Source organism: Salvelinus alpinus, chromosome 21 (assembly GCF_045679555.1).
Source record: "Salvelinus alpinus chromosome 21, SLU_Salpinus.1, whole genome shotgun sequence".
Lineage (NCBI taxonomy): Eukaryota > Metazoa > Chordata > Actinopteri > Salmoniformes > Salmonidae > Salvelinus > Salvelinus alpinus.
In genome coordinates this window covers 3,141,117-3,162,386 of record NC_092106.1, presented here as the reverse complement: position 1 = coordinate 3,162,386, position 21,270 = coordinate 3,141,117, and the positions used below count along the sequence as shown (strand labels likewise).

General features: G+C 45.2%; 1 protein-coding gene across 1 annotated transcript in view; it reads right to left on the bottom strand.

Moving 5' to 3' along the window:
• The window catches only part of mmp28 (matrix metallopeptidase 28), a 39,030-nt gene that overhangs the window by 9,401 nt on the left and 8,359 nt on the right, over positions 1 to 21,270 (bottom strand). Inside the window, exons 3-5 of the mRNA XM_071356604.1 lie at positions 17,139 to 17,335; positions 2,085 to 2,306; positions 1,588 to 1,833 (exon numbers count right to left, since the gene is read on the bottom strand). Of these exons, the coding sequence (XP_071212705.1) occupies positions 1,588 to 1,833; positions 2,085 to 2,306; positions 17,139 to 17,335 (665 nt within the window). The remainder of the gene's footprint in view (positions 1 to 1,587; positions 1,834 to 2,084; positions 2,307 to 17,138; positions 17,336 to 21,270) is intronic.

The following is a 21,270-nucleotide window of genomic DNA, read 5'->3' as shown; positions in this document are numbered from 1 at the left end:
TGTGTGGAGGTATAATAAGGTCTTAAGTGCAGTTGAGAGAGAAGATTTACTGTATACTGAACAAAAATATAGACGCAACATGCAACAATTTCAATTTGAGTTACAGTTCATGTGAGGAAATCAGTCAGTTGAAATAAATTCATTAGGCCCTAATCTATGGATTTGACATGACTGGGAATACAGATATGCATCTGGTCACAGATACCTTTAAAAAAAATGGGCCTCACAATAGACCTCAGGATCTCGTCACTGTATTTTTGTGCAATCAAATTTCCATCGTTAAAATGCAATTGTGTTCGTTGTCTGTAGCTTATGCCTGCCCATATCATAACCCCACCGCCACCATGGGGCACTCTGTTCACAATGTTGACTTTAGAAAACCGCTCGCCCACACGACACCATACACGTGGTCTGCAGGTGTGAGGCCGGTTGGATGTACTGACAAATTCTCTAAACGATGTTGGAGGCGGCTTATGGTAGATGAACATGAACATGCAATTCTCTGGCAAAAGCTCTGGTGGACATTCCTGGACATTCTGGACAAGCCTTCAGTCAGCATGCCAACTGCACACTCCCTCAAAACTTGAGACATCTGGCCTCCCGGGTGGCGCAGTGGTCTAGGGCACTGCATCGCTGCGCTAGCTGCGCCACCAGAGACTCCGGGTTCGCGCCCAGGCTCTGTCGCAGCCGGCCGCGACCGGGAGGTCTGTGGGGCGACGCACAATTGGCCTAGCGTCGTCCGGGTTAGGGAGGGTTTGGCCGGTAGGGAAATCCTTGTCTCATCGCGCACCAGCGACTCCTGTGGCGGGCCGGGCGCAGTGCGCGCTAACCAAGGGAGCCGGGTGCACGGTGTTTCCTCCGACACATTGGTGCGGCGGGCTTCCGGGTTGGAGGCGCGCTGTGTTAAGAAGCAGTGCGGCTTGGTTGGGTTGTGTTTCGGAGGGCGCATGGCTTTCGACCTTCATCTCTCCCGAGCCCGTACGGGAGTTGTAGCGATGAGACAAGATAGTAATTACTAGCAATTGGATACCACAAAAATTCTGTGGCATTATGTTACTGTATTTGACAAAACTGCACATTTTCGAGTGCACAAGGTGCACCTGTGTAATGATCATGCTGTTTAATCAGCTTCTTGATATGCCAGACCTGTCAGGTGGATGGATTATCTTGGCAAAGGAGAAATGCTCACTAACAGGAATGTAAAAAAATGTGTGCAAAAAAATTGGGAAATATGCTTTTTGTGCGTATGAAATAATTCTGTAATCTTTTATTCCTGCTAATGAAACATGGGACCAACACTTTACATGTTGCGTTTATATTTTTGTTCAGTATAGTATACAATGAGGTAATTGAGTGATGTCAGTCTGTCTCCCTCTCTTTCTAGGGAGCATTTGGACAGTTCTGCTTGTTTAATGATGCAATTCCTTTCAACACTTTTTGCTTATAAATCTGACTGAGATGGCTGTCGACGCTCCATTTAAACTTACATACAGACAGATGGTTTAATTCACAGACATGCCTTGTAGTGTATACAGTATATGACATCATTGGTTTTAACCTGAATGGAGGACATTGTATATAATTTACCATAGAGCTGCTGCACTGCAGCGATGTCATCCCAGCTGAGGACCAGGGCGCGGCCTAGCTTCCTGTAGTAGGGGGACATGAGGGAGTGGCGCACCGGTGAGTGCTCCAGCCCCAGTGTGTGGCCTATCTCGTGGGCTGTCACCATAAACAGGTTGTGGCCCTTGTGTCCGTACAGCGTCCACCTCTCTGCCATGTCGAAGTGGGCCTCCCCCCGGCAAGGGAAGAAGGCATGTGCTAGAGCTCCCCCTATAGGACAGGAGAGGAGAGGGCGTGTGAGAGGTTTGGACAGGACAGGAACTCCATTGGCCCCTCTCTGGTGCCCAGATTTGGGTGATTAAGCTCTTTCTTTACTTTAAAAGAATAGTAGGGCAAGTTTTTACGGACCATGTGACCTGAAAACTAGCTATGAATTACAGCCCAGGGTCAGGTTACATGGTCAGGAAAAAAGCTCCAGGCCCCTTGTTAATATCCAGTAGGGTGAAGATGTGGGGCCTGACCTGGGCCATCAAAGGCGTTGCTGGCCCCGTCATTGTGCTCGCCCTCGTAGAACGCCAGGCGGATGTCCGTGGGGCCCTCTGGGACCTCCTGGAAGGCCAGGCCTGACACGTTGCTCCACAGCTGAAAGGCGGCGCGCACCGCAAGCCGCACGGGGCCCGGCGCAAGGTGACGTGGCCAGTTCACGATCCTGTAGGTCAGGTGACGCTTGTACCATTTCTCACCTGCAGGGGCAGAGATGACACAGAGAACCATGGGTACATGCCAATGACAAAGAAACAAAAAAAAGGACTGCATGGCACACCACCACATTGCTCATTATAATAAAATAAAATACTTTTCCCACCAAGTAAGTTTAAATGTGATATGACAGTGTTGGTATTTCAACATTTGCAGTAGAATCACATACATTGCAACGTCCTTAAGAGTCTATTGACGCACATGTCAATCTAAGTTAAATAATTTAAAAAATCACCATCAACATACGTCAGTTTAAGCCAGTTGAAGCTTTTTGCACGGGCTGCGTCTCAATCCGCCGCATCCTCCTATGTCGCCTTTCCGCATCTGCGCGGAAGGTGGCCGAGCTACAGTGGTGTTTGTCAGACCTTTGAGACATACGGAAAATCGGTCTTCTCATGAAAACGTCTGCAGCGTCAAAACGGCCTACAAACTCATGAACATGATGGTGTTTCCCATTTTGCTCTACGACCCCCACAAGTGTCATGGGTCTCATCTGAAGGTAACCCATACAATGGAAGTATGGAGGTGGTTTTGTGCCAATACAAATAGGGGGTTCAATGTCCCAAAAAACAAAAATATTTCCTGAGATTTTTTATATCTCCAAAACCTTATTCGTTATGACACATTTATGTCTTTTTTTACCATCTATAAATGTGTTATTCAATGTATTTCTATGGGCAATAGTAGTAAAGTTCCAAACTGCCTCTGGAAGCAATGTCAGCACAAGAACTGTTCGTCGGGAGCTTCATGAAATGGTTTTCCAAGGCCAAGCAGTCGCACACAAGCCTAAGATAACCATGTGCAATGCTAAGCGTCGGCTAGAGTGGTGAAAAGCTCGCCCGCCATTGGACTCTAGAGCAGTGGAAACGCATTCTCTGGAGTGATGAATCACGCTGGCATTCTGACGGACGAATCTGGGTTTGGCGAAAGCCAGGAGAATACTACCAGCCCGAATGAAAAGTGCCAACTGTAAAGTTTGGTGGAGGAGGAATAATGGTCTGGGGCTGTTTTTCGTGTTTCGGGCTAGTTCCCTTCATTCCAGTGAAGGGACATCTTAACGCTACAGCATGCTAGACAATTCTGTGCTTCCAACTTTGTGGCAACAGTTTGGGGAAGGCCCTTTCCTGTTTCAGCATGACAATGCCCCTGTGCACAAAGCAAGGTCCATACAGAAATAATTTGTCAAGATAGGTGTGGAAGAACTTGACTGGTCTGCACAAAGCCCTGACCTCAACCCCATCGGGATGAATTAGAACGCCGACTGCGAGCCAGGCCTAATCACACAACATTTTTTACTTTTAAAAACCTTTATTTAACTACGCAAGTCAGTTAAGAACAATTTCTTATTTACAATGATGGCCTACCCCGGCCAATCCCTAACCCAGACGACGCCTGGGTTAGCCTGGAATCGAACCAGGGTATGTAATGAAGACTCTAGCACTGGGATGCAGTGCCTTAGACCACTGTGCCACTCTGGAGCCCAAATTCACTAATGCCTGTGGCTGAATGGAATTAGAGCATCCAAAACATGCTCAATGGGTGACATGTCTGGTGAGTATGTTTACAGATCCTTGCAACATGGGGCCGTGCATTATCGTGCTGAAACATGAGGTGATGGCGGAGGATGAATGGCATGACAATGGGCCTCAGGATCTCGTCACGGTATCTCTGTGCATTCAAATTGGCATCGATAAAATACAATTATGTTCGTAGTCCGTAGCTTATGACTGCCCATACCATAACCCCACCGCCACCACGGAGCACAAACCGCTCGCCCACACAACGCCACACACGCTGTTTGCCATCTGCCCGATACAGTTGAAACCGGGATTCATAAGTGAAGAGCACACTTCTCCAGCGTGCCAGTGGCCATCGAAGGTGAGCATTAGCCCACTGAAGTCGGTTACAACGCCGTAGTGCAGTCAGGTCAAGACCCTGGTGAGGATGAAGTTGTGCAAAGAATGAGAGAAATAAGCTTTTTGTGCGTATGGAACATTTCTGGGATCTTTAATTTCAGCTCACGGAACATGGGACCAAAACTTCACATGTTGAGTTCATATTTTTGTTTAGTATAGTTGAAAAGTTGCTAATTAACACAATACTAAAGTTGTCTGTGATGAGATTCAAACATGCAACCGTTGAGTTGCTAGACCTTGGTTAGCTAAAAGTGTTAAGGTTAGGGGAAGGGTTAGCTGACATGCTAAGTAGTAAATAGTTGAAAAGTTGCTAATTAGCTAAAATGCTAAAGTTGTCCGTGATGAGATTTGAACACACAACCTTCGGGTTGCTACACCTTGGTTTATACCTTAGGTAACCTTCTGTAATGTACCCATACCAAACGTAATATATAACAATTTGAGTGTCTCGGATTTATGTTTACTATGTTACGTCTAGTCTATGAGACCAGGCTGGTGATTTAGGCATAATTACAGTGCATTCGGAAAATATTCAGGCCCCTTGACTTTTTCCACATTATGTTACGTTACAGCTGTATTCTAAAATGGATTAAATTGTTTCCCCCGCTCATCTATCTACACACAATACCTCAGGATGACAAAGCAAAATCTGTTTTTTAGATATTATAGCAAACGTATAAAATAAAATAAATATCACATTTACATAATGTATTCAGACCCTTTACTCAGTACTTTGTTGAAGCACCTTTGGCAGCATTTACAGCCTAGAGTCTTCTTGGGTATGACGCTACAAGATTGGCACACCTGTATTTGGGGAGTTTCTCCCTGTCTTCTCTGCAGATCCTCTCAAGCTCTGTCAGGTTGGATGTGGAGCAACGCTGCACAGCTATTTTCAGGTCTCTCCAGAGATGTTCGATCGGGTTCAAGTCCGGGCTCTGGCTCTGGCTGGGCCACTCAAGGACATTCAGAGACTTGTCCCGAAGCCACTCCTGCTCTGTCTTTCCTGTGTACTTAGGGTCGTTGTCCTGTTGGAAGGTGAACCTTCACCCAAGTCGGAGGTCCTGAGGCTCTGGAGCAGGTTTTCATCAAGGATCTCTGTACTTTTCTCCGTTTATCTTTCCCTCGATCCTGACTAGTCTCCCTGTCCCTAGCGCTGAAAATAAATCCCCACAGCATGATTCTGCCACCACCATGCTTCACCGTAGGGACGGTGTCAGGTTTCCTCCAGACGTGACGCTTGACATTCAGGCCAGTGTTTTCAATCTTGATTTCATCAGATCAGAGAATCTTGTTACTCATGGTCAGTCTTTAGGTACCTTTTGGCAAACTCCAAGCGAACTGTCATGTGCCTTTTACTGAGGAGTGGCTTCAGTCTGGCCACTCTATCATAAAGGCCTGATTGGTGGAGTGCTGCAGAGATGGGAGAACCTTCCAGAAGGACAACCATCCCCACAGAGGAACTCTGGAGCTCTGTCAGAGTGACCATCGGGAGTGACCATCGACCACCTCCCCCGATTTCTCAGTTTGGCCGGGCAGACAGCTCCAGGAAGAGTCTTGGTGGTTCCAAACTTCTTCCATTGAAGACTGATGGAGGCCACTGTGTTTTAGGGGACTTTCAATGCTGCAGACATTTTTTGGTACCCTTCCCCTGATCTGTGCCTCGACACAATCCTGTGTCAGAGCTCTACAGACAATTCCTTCGACTTCATGGCTTGGTTTTTACTCTGACATGCACTGTCAACTGTGGGACCTCATATAGACATTTATATGCCTTTCCAAATCATGTCCAATCAACTGCATTTACCAAAGGTAGACTCCAATCAAGTTGTAGAAACATGTTAAGGATGATCAATGGAAACAGGATGCACCGGAGCTCAATTTCACGTCTCACAGCAAAGGGTCTGAATACTTATGTAAATACTTTTTTTATTTTTATTTTTATACATTTGCAAAAATAAAATAATTTTTTTTTTCGCTTCGTCATTATGGGGGTATTGTGTGTAGATTGATGAGGGGAAAAAATTTATTGAATAGATTTTAGAATAAGAGTGCTCCCGAGTGGCGCAGTGGTCTAAGACACTGCATCTCAATGCAAGAGGCATCACTGCTGTATGCTTGACTGTATGTCCCAGTCAAGGGTTTTTTGTTGCACCCATTTGTTGGGGGGTAAAGCTAAATGCTTTTTTTCTTTACAAGACTGTAATCGCCTCATGTATACACGAGATTACACAATCTAGAAATCACTAAAGCAAACAACCACACACAGCATGCAAAGCATACAACAACGAGAGGAAAACGTCTTAGCAGGAAACAACCATTACCCAGAGATTAGTGGAACCGGCTGGAGCCTGGACCGTAACAGCCTGGCTGTATCAGCCAGAGATTTTTTTATATTTTTTATTTCACCTTTATTTAACCAGGTAGGCTAGTTGAGAACAAGTTCTCATTTGCAACTGCGACCTGGCCAAGATAAAGCAAAGCAGTTCGACACATACAACAACACAGAGTTACACATGGAATAAACAAACATACAATCAATAATACAGCAGAAAAATCTATGTACAGCATGTACAAATGAGGTAGGATAAGGGAGGTAAGGCAATAAATAACCCATGGTGGCGGTAGTAATTACAATATAGCAATTAAACACTGGAATGGTAGAATGTGCAGAAGATGAATGTGCAAGTAGAGATACTGGGGTGCAAAGAAGCAAGATAAATAAATACAGTATGGGGATGAGGTAGATTGGATGGGCTATTTACAGATGAGCTATGTACAGGTGCAGTGATTTGGTAGCTGCTCTGACAGCTGGTGCTTAAAGCTAGTGAGGGAGCTAAGAGTCTCCAGCTTTAGTGATTTTTGTTAGTGATCGTTCCAGTCATTGGCAGCAGAGAACTGGAAGGTGAGGCGGCCAAAGGAAGGATTCTAGGATTACTTCTGTCATATGATATGACATGACACCACGTTGCCCATATAGTGCACTGCTATCAACCAGAGCCACCTTAATCCATAATGCACTACTTTTGAACAAAGCCACCCTACTCTCCATAAAGTGCACTACTTCTGCAGCCTCGCAAGCCAACTGATCTCATGAGCTTGCATGAATGTCCAGTGTTTCCCCTATATGCACTTTCGTCTACAGCGCACCGCCATTTAAGTGTAGCCACCAAATGTTTTATCAAATTGGGATGGTAAACTTAAACGTCTAAAACTCGTTTGAAGAAATCACAATGGAGCAATATATTTTTAAGTAAGATCATCTTTGAGAACTAACAATCACCCCCCCAAAAATCTAGCCAGTCAGGGAGAATCCAAAATTCCAAAAATGTCATGGCATGGGGCCCCAATTGATTATGTTATAATGTTTGAGTCACTCAGATAGCATAAAACAAGGTATACAAGTCATGGCAAAATGTGTATAATTAATTCGCTTAGAAACAGGCATTTTTCTCTCTGCCCCATGGCAAAATGTGTAGAATGTCAGGAAATTAGCTCTAAAACAGCAATTGTCTTTGCGGCCAAGAGGGCCTCTAAAACTACCATGTAATGTCATGGGGCCCCCATTGATTTTGTTATGTTTGGGTCACTCAGATGGCTTATGCCTTGCTCTTATGCTATGGCAAAATGTATATAATTGAAGGACATTAACTTTTTTAACTGAAAATGTTTTCTCAGCCACATGGCAAAATGTGTAGAATTGTAGAAAATTAGCTTTGAAACGGCTACATTTTGTTCTGCTGCCAAGAGGACCTCTAAAACCGCACCATTGGCAACGCCCACTACCATGCTGCCCCCCCTCATTTCTCTGCCTAGGGGAAACACTGCAGATATCTGCATAGCGAACATTCATGTAAACTCGAGAGATCAGGTGTCTTGCAAGGCTACTACTTTTGACCGGAGCCAACACATTCCCCATATAGTGCTGTGGCCAGAGCCGAAAGGCGTGTCAATTGGGATTAGGCCTGTCAAAGATCAGCCACAGAGGAGATATGTAACTGGGAGGTCTCACCAGACACCAGAGTTGTAGTGAGTGTAGTGCACACTTGAGCCATCTCGATCCTGGACACAGAGATAGAGACGAGGTTTAGATTTAAAAAAATATCTACCCTTTGACTAGATAACCAGCCTCTCACCCACTCCTCCCCATTAGGCTCATATGGCAAAAAATGCAATAGCCAGCCGACAGCGAGCGAGAAACATATTGCGAAGTCAGGCCTTTTCTTGGTAATCTGGACTTTTCGATGATTTAAAAACTACCTAAGACTTTGGTGAATTTGTAATTGTTATCAAGAGTGCGACCTAGCAGGAGCATGCTTTGAATCTGCATCCTTGAAATACGCGTGCGTGGTTTTACGCGCTATTACACACTGAGTCGAGCTAAATTACATAAGGATGGACAACATTCGTGGCAGCCATAATATAATGAGAGAAAATACATGTCAGTGGAGGCTGGTGGGAGGAGCTATAGGATAATGGACTCATTATAATGGCTGGAATAAAATGGAGTCAAAAGTGGTTTCAATATGTTTGATACTGTTCCGTTTATTCCTTTCCAGCCATTAAAGTGAGTCTGTCCTCCTATAGCTCCCCCCACCAGACTCCACTGAAGTGTGTGGCTATTACAAATCTGAATATTACGCACCATATTCTAGAACTATTGTGCATTACGAGTCATTATGGCGCAGCTGTCACAAAACGTCAAAGAGTCATGCATTGATTTCGTCAGTTGCGTTCAACTTTGAGCATTACTTGCATCTTACCAGTGTGTTTTACTTCATCCTTTCCTTATCCGTGTCTTCTCGTGATATTGAAAAGTAATTAGCTAGTCTACTTGTTTCTTTTAAAGTGATTATTATTGAACAATTGTCTTTTTCTTTTGTAATCAAAAGGGATCTGCATCCATACATTCAGCCTGTCATGGATAGAAGCGTGGATGCCCATGTGCAGACGATAGCGGGCCTGTGGCGAACTCTCCTGAGGCCTTCCTGGTGAAGATGCAAAAGCTCCGCTGAGAGCTTGGTGAGTTGACTGCATTAATGCAGCCTGTCCTGGATTAAAGTAGCGATGCTATGGACGTTTCACCACAGCGCCCCCCCCACACCTGGAACTCTCCTGTTAGGAACTTTCCTGCTCCAACAAGAGGTAGCTAACTTGATTACATTAATTGAACCTGTCCTGCTGTATCATTTTACATTTGAGTCATTTAGCAGACACTCTTATCCAGAGCAACTTACGGTTGATCAACTTTCTCGTTATCTATCTCAGAATGGTCTCAGAATGGTCACCAGTCAGTGTTCAAGACGGGTCACTCAACTGAGATTGCTCTTCTGTGTCAGAGGCTCTCTTCACTGCCAAAGCTGACTCTCTCTCCTCTGTTCTCATCTTCCTAGATCTATCCACTGCCTTCGACACCACGAACCATCATGTCCTCTTCACCCTCTCAGGGCTGGGCGTTTCAGGCTATGCAAACTCTTGGATTGCATCCTACCTGCAAGGATCTGTGTCCGCACCATGTACTCTTACTACTGATTTCCTTGTCCCATCGTGCTCTAGCGACTACATGTGGCGGGGCAGGCGCCTGCAAGCTGACTTCGGTCACCAGTTGTACAGTGTTTTCTCCGACACATTAGTGCGGCTGAATTCCCGGGTTAAGCGAGCAGTGTGTCAAGAAGCAGTGCGGATTGGCAGGGTCGTGGTTCAGAGGACACATGGTTCTCAACCGTCGCCTCTATCAAGTCCGTTCAAGAGTTGCAATGATGGGACAAGACTGGATCTACCAATTGGATGTCAGGAAATTTGGAAGTAAAAGGGTAAAAAAAGTTTTTTAAAGAGGCAAGGAGGGGAAAGAGAAAGTTGGAAAGAAATGAATCGAATGCAGACGTCGAGAGGTTGAAGTAGCCAAGTACAAAGAACGGTGAGCCAGGAGTCAGGACATTCGCTTATCAAGTTGTCAAGCTCATTGAGGAGCTCTCCAAGGGCACCTGATAGGTGATAGATGACAATAATGTTAAGCTTGAGTGGAAATTAGTAGACCTGTGCCATCACCGCAATGGCCAGATGCTCTTGGACAATGAGAGAAAACATAGTCAGATGAAGAAAGAGAAGCTGGAGTAGCAGTGTTCTCTGGTGTGATCCATGTCTCCGGCAGGGCCAACAAGTCAAGGGACTGAAGGGCAGCATAGGCTGAGATGAACTTCGCGTTCTTGACCACAGATCGGTTATTCCAAACCCTTCCAGAGACCCGGAATTCCACATGGGTTGTGCGCGCAGGGTACACTAAATTAGAAGGGTTGCAGCCAATCAGTGGGGAGCGTCTGTAAAGCCTACAGAGGCGCAAACAGGTATAGAAAACAGACATATAGTTGACAAAGTTACAAAAGAGCAACATGAGATAATCTGTAAATAACTAGGTAAGATACTCAAGTGAGATAATGGTGTGGAGTCTTCCTCTCTTTCCTTCCTTGAACAACTCGGGAGAACCGTCTTACAGCTGCCATTGAGGAACCACGGGAGACTGAAGAACTAACACTAATTGCCTAGCAGAGGTGGAGAGCACGCATCCCTGTACTAATTGCTGATTGCCAAGAGAGGTGAAACCACTCCCCCTCCAATACAGCCACTGATTATCAAAAGAAGTCAGAAATTGCCCTGCCCCTTATCCTGGTTGATGCAAATTATGAGCAGTCAGCAGTTCACACACCAAGTAGGCCACTGGGAAGACAGGTAGCACTTAAAGTAGATGGCCCTAGCTATAAAAAAAGACAGTACTAGACCACAACAGATAAAGACAAAAAATATATACTTATAAATATATACTTATTGGAGATATCAGGAGTCCTCTAGCTATAGATTGAAGCCAAGTGGACACTTCACCACAGATATGGACATGGCCCCTCTCCCCTGAAGCCTTCCGAACACAGATGCAGCTGCTCCGCCAAGAGGTTGTGGAGCTTAGTGCTTCTATCAGCCAAGTTCTGGATGAACCCGAGACAACCTCCTTGGACACACCGACACCACCTCTTCCTAAAGCCGCCTGGGCCTCCAAGGGTGAGCCTCGGAGGGCCCTGAGCCGGTCCTCCATCTCCAATGTTATGGGCAAGTCATGGCTGTTCTCCATCTACCCTCACGGTGACCTCATTGGCCAACCAGTTCCTGAGGAGAAGCCTGTGGTTATGGCTGACAAGGCTTACTCAATGCCCAAGAATGTGTCTTTCTGGAGGACGATGACATGTTGTTTTGGGAAGAAGGAGAAGACTGGATCCACTAAGAACATCAAGGTCAAGAAGAAGACCAAGATGGAAAAGGTAAGATGATCAATGGCTCATCAGTCATAAATAAATATAGCCATATGTCATTATCTGCCAGTGTACCATGACCTCTCCTCTAAAGTCTTATCTCTGTTTTCTGCTTACAGGACACTGCCATGACCAGGGGATATTGCTCCACGTATTTCAACCTCTTAAAACTGCTCACAAAGTAATATGACGAACGGGTGAAGAAGTGAACTAGGAGTTTTATCGAATCGTTTTTTTCATATAGCCTTTATTTAACCAGGATAAACCTCGGTCAAGGGAGATCTGACAAGATTCAGCAGGAAAAAACCTGGTTGCCTGATCCAAAGACAAACATCCCCTATCCATAAGGATATCCAGAATGGGAGCGATCATAACATGTTTATCATGGCTAGGGTGGTTAATGTTGTTAATTAGGTTTTCAATCAACTTTTCTAAATGAGCCTCTGCGTGTCTTTCATGTTATGATAACTTTGGGGTTTTGCCATTAGAAAAAAAGTCTGAACATCATACCCATTGTGGTGATCTGCAAAAAAAAATTAAATGTAAAGCTCCTTTTAAACACTATCATTCAGTAACCTATGTTGATATGGGTTGTGAAGTCTTGTCAATCAAAGAGAAGATGGTCGATAAAATATTAGACTGCCCACCACCACACTATCGCAAAAGGCAGTATAACTAAAACAGTACAAATGCAGGGTCAAGTTAAGTGTAATCAGGCAAATGGTCTCGGTGGACTCATCCAGAGGAGATCAAAGACCATTTTACATGCAGTTACGTCCACGCTGACATTTGCACAGTGGGCAGTGGCCTTGAGCCATTGCCTTGATTCCAGCACTCATAGACCTCTGCTGAGTAAGACGGTCCCACCGGAGACCAACAACGGCAGGAAGTTATACTGAAGACATTCCTTGACTTCCCTTATGGAAGTAATTAGAATTATGGCCTGTAAAGTAGTGTTGGTGGGGGTGGGGGGGGGGGGGGGGTGGGGGGGGGGAGAAATCCCCATCTCTCTAGGAAGTGACCAAGATCATCTGATAGCGATGGTTGTTAGTAGAAGAGAACAGTGGTGGTGGTGGGAGTTGGGTCTTTCTTGTACAAGAGAGCATGTTTGAGGCAAACACAGACTTGGCTCTATCCTATCACTGGTCTGTCTGAGAGATGTAAGGGGCCAGTATCCTCAGAGGGAGACTTCCTAGAGAGCCACAGCACTGAGCCAGTGCAGCATCTATTGTACGTTAGCATCATAACGTACAGTCATATCAAATAATCACAGTAATATATGGCTTAAAAGATTTGATACCCATTCACACCTCAAACCAGCGAGAAAGCATGTGGTCAGTCAGGGCTGTGGTTCCAAAAAGGCACACACCTCTCACAAACACGGAGCATTCACAACCTGCACTGCTTATCTTGAACAAGGGTGATGGAATGTAGCCTCTGTAAATATCAGTGGGAACCTGCGTCAGATTCCCACAGCTAGTCTTCCAGGATAAGAGCTACAGTACGTCTGCTTGTTATTCCCGGGAGGCACGATAGTAGCACCTCCTTTCCTCTGCGAAAAAACAGTGGCAAATGAAAACAATCTGATCCAAGTCATTTATCGGTTTTATGTCATCAAAACCACATACAGTGAGCTCCAAAAGTATTGGGACAGTGACACATTTTTCAATGTTTTGGCTCTGTACTCCAGCACTGAATTTGAAATTATACAATGACTGTGAACCATATCGGATGAACCGTTCAGAAATTACAACAATTTTGTACTTAGTCCCCCCCCCAATTTTAGGGGACCAAAAGTATTGGAACAAATTTTTATTGTATTTAATCTTTATTTAACTAGGCAAGTCAGTTAAGAACAAATTCTTATTTACAATGACGGACTACCCCGGCCCGAGCCTAACCCGGACGACGCTGGGCCAATTGTACGCCGCCCTATGGGACTCCCAATCACGGCCGGTTGTGATACAGCCTGGAATCGAACCAGGGTCTGTAATGACACTTCTAGCACCTTAAACCGCTGCGCCACTCAGGAGCCCAAATTCACTTATGTGTATTAAAGTAGTAAAAAGTATTTGGTCCCATATTCATTGCACGCAATGACTACATCAAGCTTGTGACTACAAATTTGTTTGATGCATTTGCTGTTTGTTTTGGTTGTGTTTCAGATTATTTTGTGCCCAATAGAAATAATTGGTAAATATTGTATTGTCATTTTGGAGTCACTTTTATTGTAAATAAGAATATAATATGTTTCTAAACACTTCTACATTAATGTGGATGCTGCCATGATCACAGATAATCCTGAATGAACCGTGAACAATGAATGAGAAAGTTAGGCTCCAAATATCATACCACCCAAAAATTGCAAACCTCCCCTGTTATTGTAATGATTCGAGTTCAGCATGTCTTGGGGGTATGATATTTGTGCGTCTGTAACTTTCTCACTCATCATTATTCACGATTCATACACGATTATCCGTAATCATGGTATCATCCACATTAATTTAGAAGTGCTCATTATATTATATGAAAAGGGAAAAGTCTGGTTGAAACATCAGGGACGTGTTCGTGTTCAAAAATGTGTGTTTATTTTTGGAGTCCAGATAGTCCCTCTCCTTATCAGTTTGTTTTTCTTCTGTTTTGGTGCTCAATGAACACGACCCTGGTCTTGCCTGAGGTACACCCGACACCTGTTGTAGTCGTAGCTTTCACATGGAGGTGAAACAACATCCGCCATTACCATTCTTGTTTCGCTTAATAACACTCCTGCTCGTCATATGAGTAATTTCTCTGAAACGGCGATGACAAAGACAGCGGCTCGTCTCAGGTCTCAAAACAACAGAGATGTGTTATTTACCCAGCTAGCGAACAGAGGACAGGCCTCATCAGGTACTGACTTGGAAGTGGGAGAGACCGTCCGACGCCACAACATTCCCAGAGTATTAGCCAATCCCCTGCGAAACAGAGAGGAATGCCGAGTGTTCACAGTTCAGGCTACGAGCAGGAACAACGGGAGGGATGGCTGCCTCCTCCTCATGGTCACTGACACGGCTGTTAAAGTGATTGTTTTTCCTCTCATGTAGTGAGAGACCAGATATTCGTCTAACATAAACAGTAGACACAAGCAGAGGATCTGTGCAGGGTCAAAACATCTTAAGAGACCCAAGTATAACAGTCAACCACCACATGCATTGGGAGTCACACTGGTGTTGGTGTCAAACTGTGGCAGTGTTTCAACTGTCAATCATACTTCCTCGGAGGAAAAAAAGAGGTAACCTTCCTGCTTTGACTGAAACGGTATGCTTATGTATAACCAAAATCCAGAATATATGTTCTGATCCAGTGGGGAATTTATGGTCCAATTCATCTGCAGTGAATATGCTAATGAGACTCCATAGAATGCAGTGTAATTCGCTAGGTACAGGTAGAGTTGAGTAGATAACCACTAGTGCCCCTGCAGCAGAGGGGTCGTTCGGGCCAAAGAGTGGGACATCAGACGCTCTTCTAAGCCTTAACTACAGGCCCTCAGTGCTATTAGTCATGGGCTTCACGACAGGAGACCCACCCAGACCACGGTGTGCACACTTTCTGAGCTCTGGAGCGACCACAGCCACAGACTCAACAAGCATATCAAAATAAAATCACACGCCGAATACAACAGGTGTAGACTTTACCGTGAAATGCTTACGTACGAGCCCTTTCCCAACAATGCAGAGTAAGAAAATTTGCCAATTAAAAATAGAAAACAGTAACACAATAAATTAACAATAACGAGGCTATACATAAAGAGTGCCAGTACCGAGTCAATGTGCAGGGGTACGAGGTACTGTAGTTGAGGTAATATGTACATGTAGGGAGGGGTAAAAGTGGCTAGGCAATCAGGATAGATAATAAAATGAGTAGCAGCGTATGTGAAGCGTGTGAAAGTGTGTGTGTGGCATCAATATGCATGTGTGTGTGTGTGTGTGTGTGTGTTGGAGTGTCCAGTGTGCATTGAGTTAGTGCAAGAGTCAGTGCAAAAAAGGGTCAATGTAAATATTCAGGTTAGCCATTTGATTAACTGTTCAGCAGTCTTATGGCTTGGGGGTAGAAGCTGTTCAGGAGCCTTTTGGTCCCCAGACTTGGCGCTCCGGTACCGCTTGACCTGCTGTAGCAGAGTGAACAGTAAATGGCTTTGATGGCTGGGGTCTTTGACAATTTTCCGGGTCTTCCTCTGACACTGCCTGGTATGGTGGTCCTGGATGGCAGGGAGCTCTGCCCCAGTGATGTACTGATGTACTGTCCACAACACCCTCTGTAGCGCCTTGCGATCGAGAGCGGTGGGGTTGCCATACCAAGCGGTGACGCAGCCAGTCAATATGCTCTCAATGGTGCAGCTGTAGAACTTTTTGAGGATCTGAGGAACCATGTCAAATATTTTCAACCTCCTGAGGGGGAAGAGGCTTTGTCGTGCATTCTTCACAACTGTGCTGGTTTGAGAGGACCTTGTTAAGTGCTTAGTAATGTGGACACCGAGTAAGTTGAAGCTTTCGACCTGCTCCACTACAGCCTTGTCAATGTGGATGGGGGCAGGCTCGCCCCTCCATTTCCTGTAGTCCCCGATCAGTTCCTTTGTCTTGCGGATGTTGAAAGAGAGGTTGTTATCCTGGATTCACACTGCCAGGTCTCTGACCTCCTCCCTGTAGGCTGTCTCATTGTCATCTGCAATCAGTCCTGCCACAGTCATGTCGTCAGCAAACTTGGTGATGGTGTTAGAGTTGTGCGTGGCCACACAGTCATGGGTGAACAGGGAGTACAGAAGGGGACTAAGCACACAACCCTGAGGGGCATGTTGAGTGTCAGTGTGGCAGATGTTGTTACCTACCCTCACCACCTGGGGGCGGCCCATCAGAAAGTTTAGGATCCAGTTGCAGAGGAAGGTGTTCAGTCCAAGGATACCGAGATTGGTGATGAGCGTGGAAGGAACTATGGTGGTGAACGCTGACCTGTTGTCAATGAACAGCATTCTCACATATGTATTCCTCTTGTCCAGTTGGGAGAGAGCAGTGTGTAGTGCAATAGAGATTGTGTCATCTGTGGATCTGTTGGGGAGGTTTGCGATTGTTGATGTGTGCCATGACCAGCCTTTCAATGCATTTCATGGTTACAGATGTAAATGCTATGGCACGATAGTCATTTAAGCAGATTACCTTTGGGATTACAGACCGAGATGTTGAAAATGTAAAGACAGTTTCCAGCTGGTCTGTGCATGCGCTGAGAACACGGCCTGGTATTCCATCTGACCCAACGGCCTTGTGAGTGTTTACCTGTTTAAAATTCTTACTCACATCGGCCACGGAGAGCGAGAACACACAATTGTCCTGGACAGCAGGGGCTCTCATGCCTGGCTCAGTGTTGTTTGCCTCGAAGCGAGCATAGAAGGCATTCAGCTCGTCTGGGAGGTTTGTGCTGGGGAGGTTTGTGTCACTGGAAAACCCACGGTTGTGCAAATATACAGAGCTCAACAACATGAAACAAAAGCAATTGTTACCTTGGCGCGCCACTGACTACCTGCTTAGGGCACACACGCACGCACACACACACACCTTTGAGTGTATTCCCTCACCTGGTTGAGCATAGCGTTTCCCGCGGGTTTGTGACCCATTGGACGCCATCTTGCCTGTGAAGACTGCATAGACTCTCTGGGCCCAGACCTGATGGCTGCCCTCATCCTTTACCCCACAGCGCGGTGTGCCCATCTGCTTCAGGGTGGCACCATCCAGCTGTCCTGTGACGGGCAGGTGGGACAGCCACTGAAACTCCCTGTGAGAGAGGAGGTGGTGAAAAAATTAATACAGATTAGCATACCAATAAACAATACATGAAACAAACTCTGTCTTGGTCACAATGAGGAATACATTTTGATGTCATAATTTCAGTGTCATTGTCCCTGCTGTATTTAACTCACGCAAAGAGACAATCATGTTCTCAAACCTCATTACTCAAAGAGTATATCTAATGATTATATTATACACTCATTGCTGGGACAGACCAGATACAACTTCAATAAGCACTGAGGTGTGAAGTGAAAGGTGTCGAGCCCTTTGGACACAACAATTGGCAGGAGAAATAAAAGCTTTTCCCAAGTGGGTGTGACACCTACTCCCGTTGCCTGTGTCACTGCTGCTTGGATTCCACCTGGCAATCTGTTCACTGTCTTCCCTGGCCTGTCTCCCCCTGTCTGGTACAGTTACCCCCACCACACTCCCCCCTCTCTCCCGAGCTGCACACACGCACTGTTGGGGCGAGTGACTCTAAACTTACAATGGCTAGCCCTAAGTTGTTATATATTCGATTTTTTTATTGTGTATTTTGCTATTTGCCTCATGACTCCTGCATGTTTTGTTGACTACGAACTTTCTTTACCCAACCGTGGGACAGACTATGTTTGTTCCCACACTCGGGACTCTGACTCTCTATCGGTTACACAGACTTTTGGCCTCCCATCCTATTCTAACCACCTCTCACCGGCTTTGTATTCATGTTACCTGATGAAATTGCTATACAATATGATCTTGTTGCCATCTGATGCACATTCAGATGTGACAAATCAGCACTGCAGAGCTCTCCCTGTACTATGCCGTGCCTTGATTGTATTACTGCTGATGATATCTGGAAATGTGAATGTACACTCTTGGCCCATCTACTGTTGCTGGCCCCAATTCTGACTTGTGCTCTGATATCTGCTTCACTAATTTCTGCTCTTGTAAAAGCCTGGGTTTTCTGCACGTTAACACTAGAAGCTCATTACCTAAAATGGATCAATTGAAAGTGTGGGTTCACAGCTCCAATCCAGATGTGTTGGTCATTACTGAGACGTGGTTAAGGAAGAGTGTTTTGAATACTGATGTTAACCTTTCTGGTTATAACCTTTTTCGGCAAGACAGATCTTCCAAAGGTGGAGGAGTGGCAATCTTAACCATGGATTACCTTCAGTGCTCGGTTGTCTCCACCAAGTCTGTCCCCAAACAATTTGATTTGTTGGTTTTAAGCATTAAACTTTCAAATAGCTCTTTGCTGACTGTTGCTGGGTGCTATCGTCCTCCATCAGCACCGGCCTGTACCCTACCTGCCTTAAGCTCTCTCCTGGCCCCTTACACTAAGTCTGAATTTGTCCTGCTAGGTGACCTAAACTGGGATATGCTTAAACCGCCTTACCTCACAAATAATCCTGATAGGTATCAGTCTGGTGTTTTCTGTAATGACCTTAGTGATCACTGTTTTACAGCCTGTGTTCATAATGGCTGCTCAGTGAAACGACCTGCCCTGATTTATTATAGACGCTTGCTAAAAACTTTAATGAGCAAGCCTTCCTTCATGAACTGGCTTCTGTAAAATGGTATAGAATCAGCTTGATCCCCTCTGTCGAAGACGCTTGGACCTTCTTTTTTTATATTTTCAGTGATATTGTTAACAAACACGCCCCCATAAAGAAAATGAGAATTAAAAACAGGTTCAGCCCCTGGTTCGACCGTGATCTTGCAGAGTTACTCCACCTCAAGAATTGCATTTGTGAAAGGCTCGGGCACACGCATACTCAGGCTGACTGTCTCACGTTCAGGCAAATGAGAAATAAGTGCACTCAGGCTATCCGGAAGGCCAAAGTTAGTTAGTTTAAGCAGCAGTTCTCTCTCTGTGGGTCTAACCCCAAGAAGTTCTGGAAAACAGTTAAAGACCTGGAGAATAAACCCTCCTCCTCACAGCTGCCCATGTCCCTTAACGTTGATGATGTGTTTGTTACTAACAAGAAGCACATGGCTGAGCTCTTTAATCACCACTTCATTAAGTCAGGATTCCTATTTGACTCAGCCATGACTCCTTGCCCGTCCAACATTTCCTAATCTCCCAACCATTCTAATGTGACAATCCACAATCCTTGTCCCTCTTTTTCCCCTGCCCCGCTACAAAGTTTCTCCCTGCAGGCAGTCACTGAGTCCGAGGTGCTAAAGGAGCTCCTGAAACTTGACCCCAAAAAAACATCTGGGTCAGATGGTTTAGACCCTTTCTTCTTCAAGGTTGCTGCCCCTATCATCGCCAATCCTGTCTCTCCTTTCTGGGGAGGTTCCCATTGCTTGGAAGGCATCCACGGTTCGTCCTTCAGTGGCACCCCAAGCTCTTCTCAATTTATCAACAACTTAGCTCAGGCAGTAGGAAGCTCTCTCATCCATTTATATGCAGATGATACGTTCTTATACTCAGCTGGCCGCTCTGGATTTTGTGTGAAATGCTCTACAACAAAGCTTTCTTAGTGTCCAACAAGCTTTCTCTACCCTTAACCTTAACCTTGTTCTGAACAGCTCCAAAACAAAGGTCATGTGGTTTGGTAAGAAGAATGCCCCTCTCTCCACAGGTGTGATTACTACCTCTGAGGGTTTAGAGCTTGAGGTAGTCACCTCATACAAGTACTTGGGAGTATGGCTAGACGGTACACTGTCCTTCTCTCAGCACATATCAAAGCTGCAGGCTAAAGTTAAATCTACACTTGGTTTCCTCTATCGTAATGGCTCCTCTTTCACCCCAGCTGCCAAACTAACCCTGATTCAGATGACCATCCTACCCATGCTAGACTACGGAGACGTAATTTATAGATTGTCAGGTAAGGGTGCTCTTGAGCGGCTAGATGTTCTTTACCATTCGGCCATCAGATTTGCCACCAATGCTCCTTATAGGACACATCACTGCACTCTATACTCCTCTGTAAACTGGTCATCTCTGTATACCTGTCACAAGACCCACTGGTTGATGCTAATTTATAAAACCCTCCTAGGCCTCACTCCCTCCTTATCTGAGATATCTACTGCAGCCCTCATCCTCCACATACAACACTCCTTCTGCCAGTCACATTCTGTTAAAGGTCCCCAAAGCACACACATCCCTGGGTCACTCCTCTTTTCAGTTCACTGCAGCTAGCGACTGTAACGACCTGAGTTTTATCTCAATCTCTTCATTCAAAGACTCAATCATGGACACACTTACTGACAGTTGTGGCTGCTTTGTGTGATGTATTTTTGTTTCTACCTTCTTGCCCTTTGTGCTGTTGTCTGTGCACAATAATGTTTGTACCATGTTTTGTGCTGCTACCATGTTGTTGTCATGTTGTGTAGCTACCATGCTGTGTTGTCATGTGTTGCTGCCTTGCTATGTTGTTGTCTTAGGTCTCTCTTTATGTAGTGTTGTCTCTCTTGTCGTGATGCGTATTTTGTTCTATATTTAAAAAAAAATGTGGTAGGCCATCATTGTAAATAAGAATTTGTTCTTAACTGACTTGCCTTGTTAAATAAAAATAAAATAAAATCAATACCCTATAATGACAAAGGGAATACCCAATGAGTCAATACATTGTAGAAGCACCTTTGGCGGCGATTACAGCCTTGAGTCGTTGGGATCAATGTCCTGTTGGAACGTAAATCTTTTCCCCATTCTAAGGTTGTTTGCACTCTGAAGCAGGTTCTCATCAAAGATTTGCCTGTATTTGGCTGGCTTCATTGTTACCTCTATCCTTACCACATGGGGGAAAGGCGCTGTGCTGTGAGGTGTTGCTTTATTTGTTTACTGTTCACTTGCACTATATAAGACGGAAAGGAGTTCCAAACTCATGGCTCTGTACAATACTGTAGGTTTCCTTGAATTTGTTCTTGACCTGGGGCCTGTGAAAAGACCCCTGGTTGCATGTCTGGTGGGGTAAGTGTGTTAAAAAA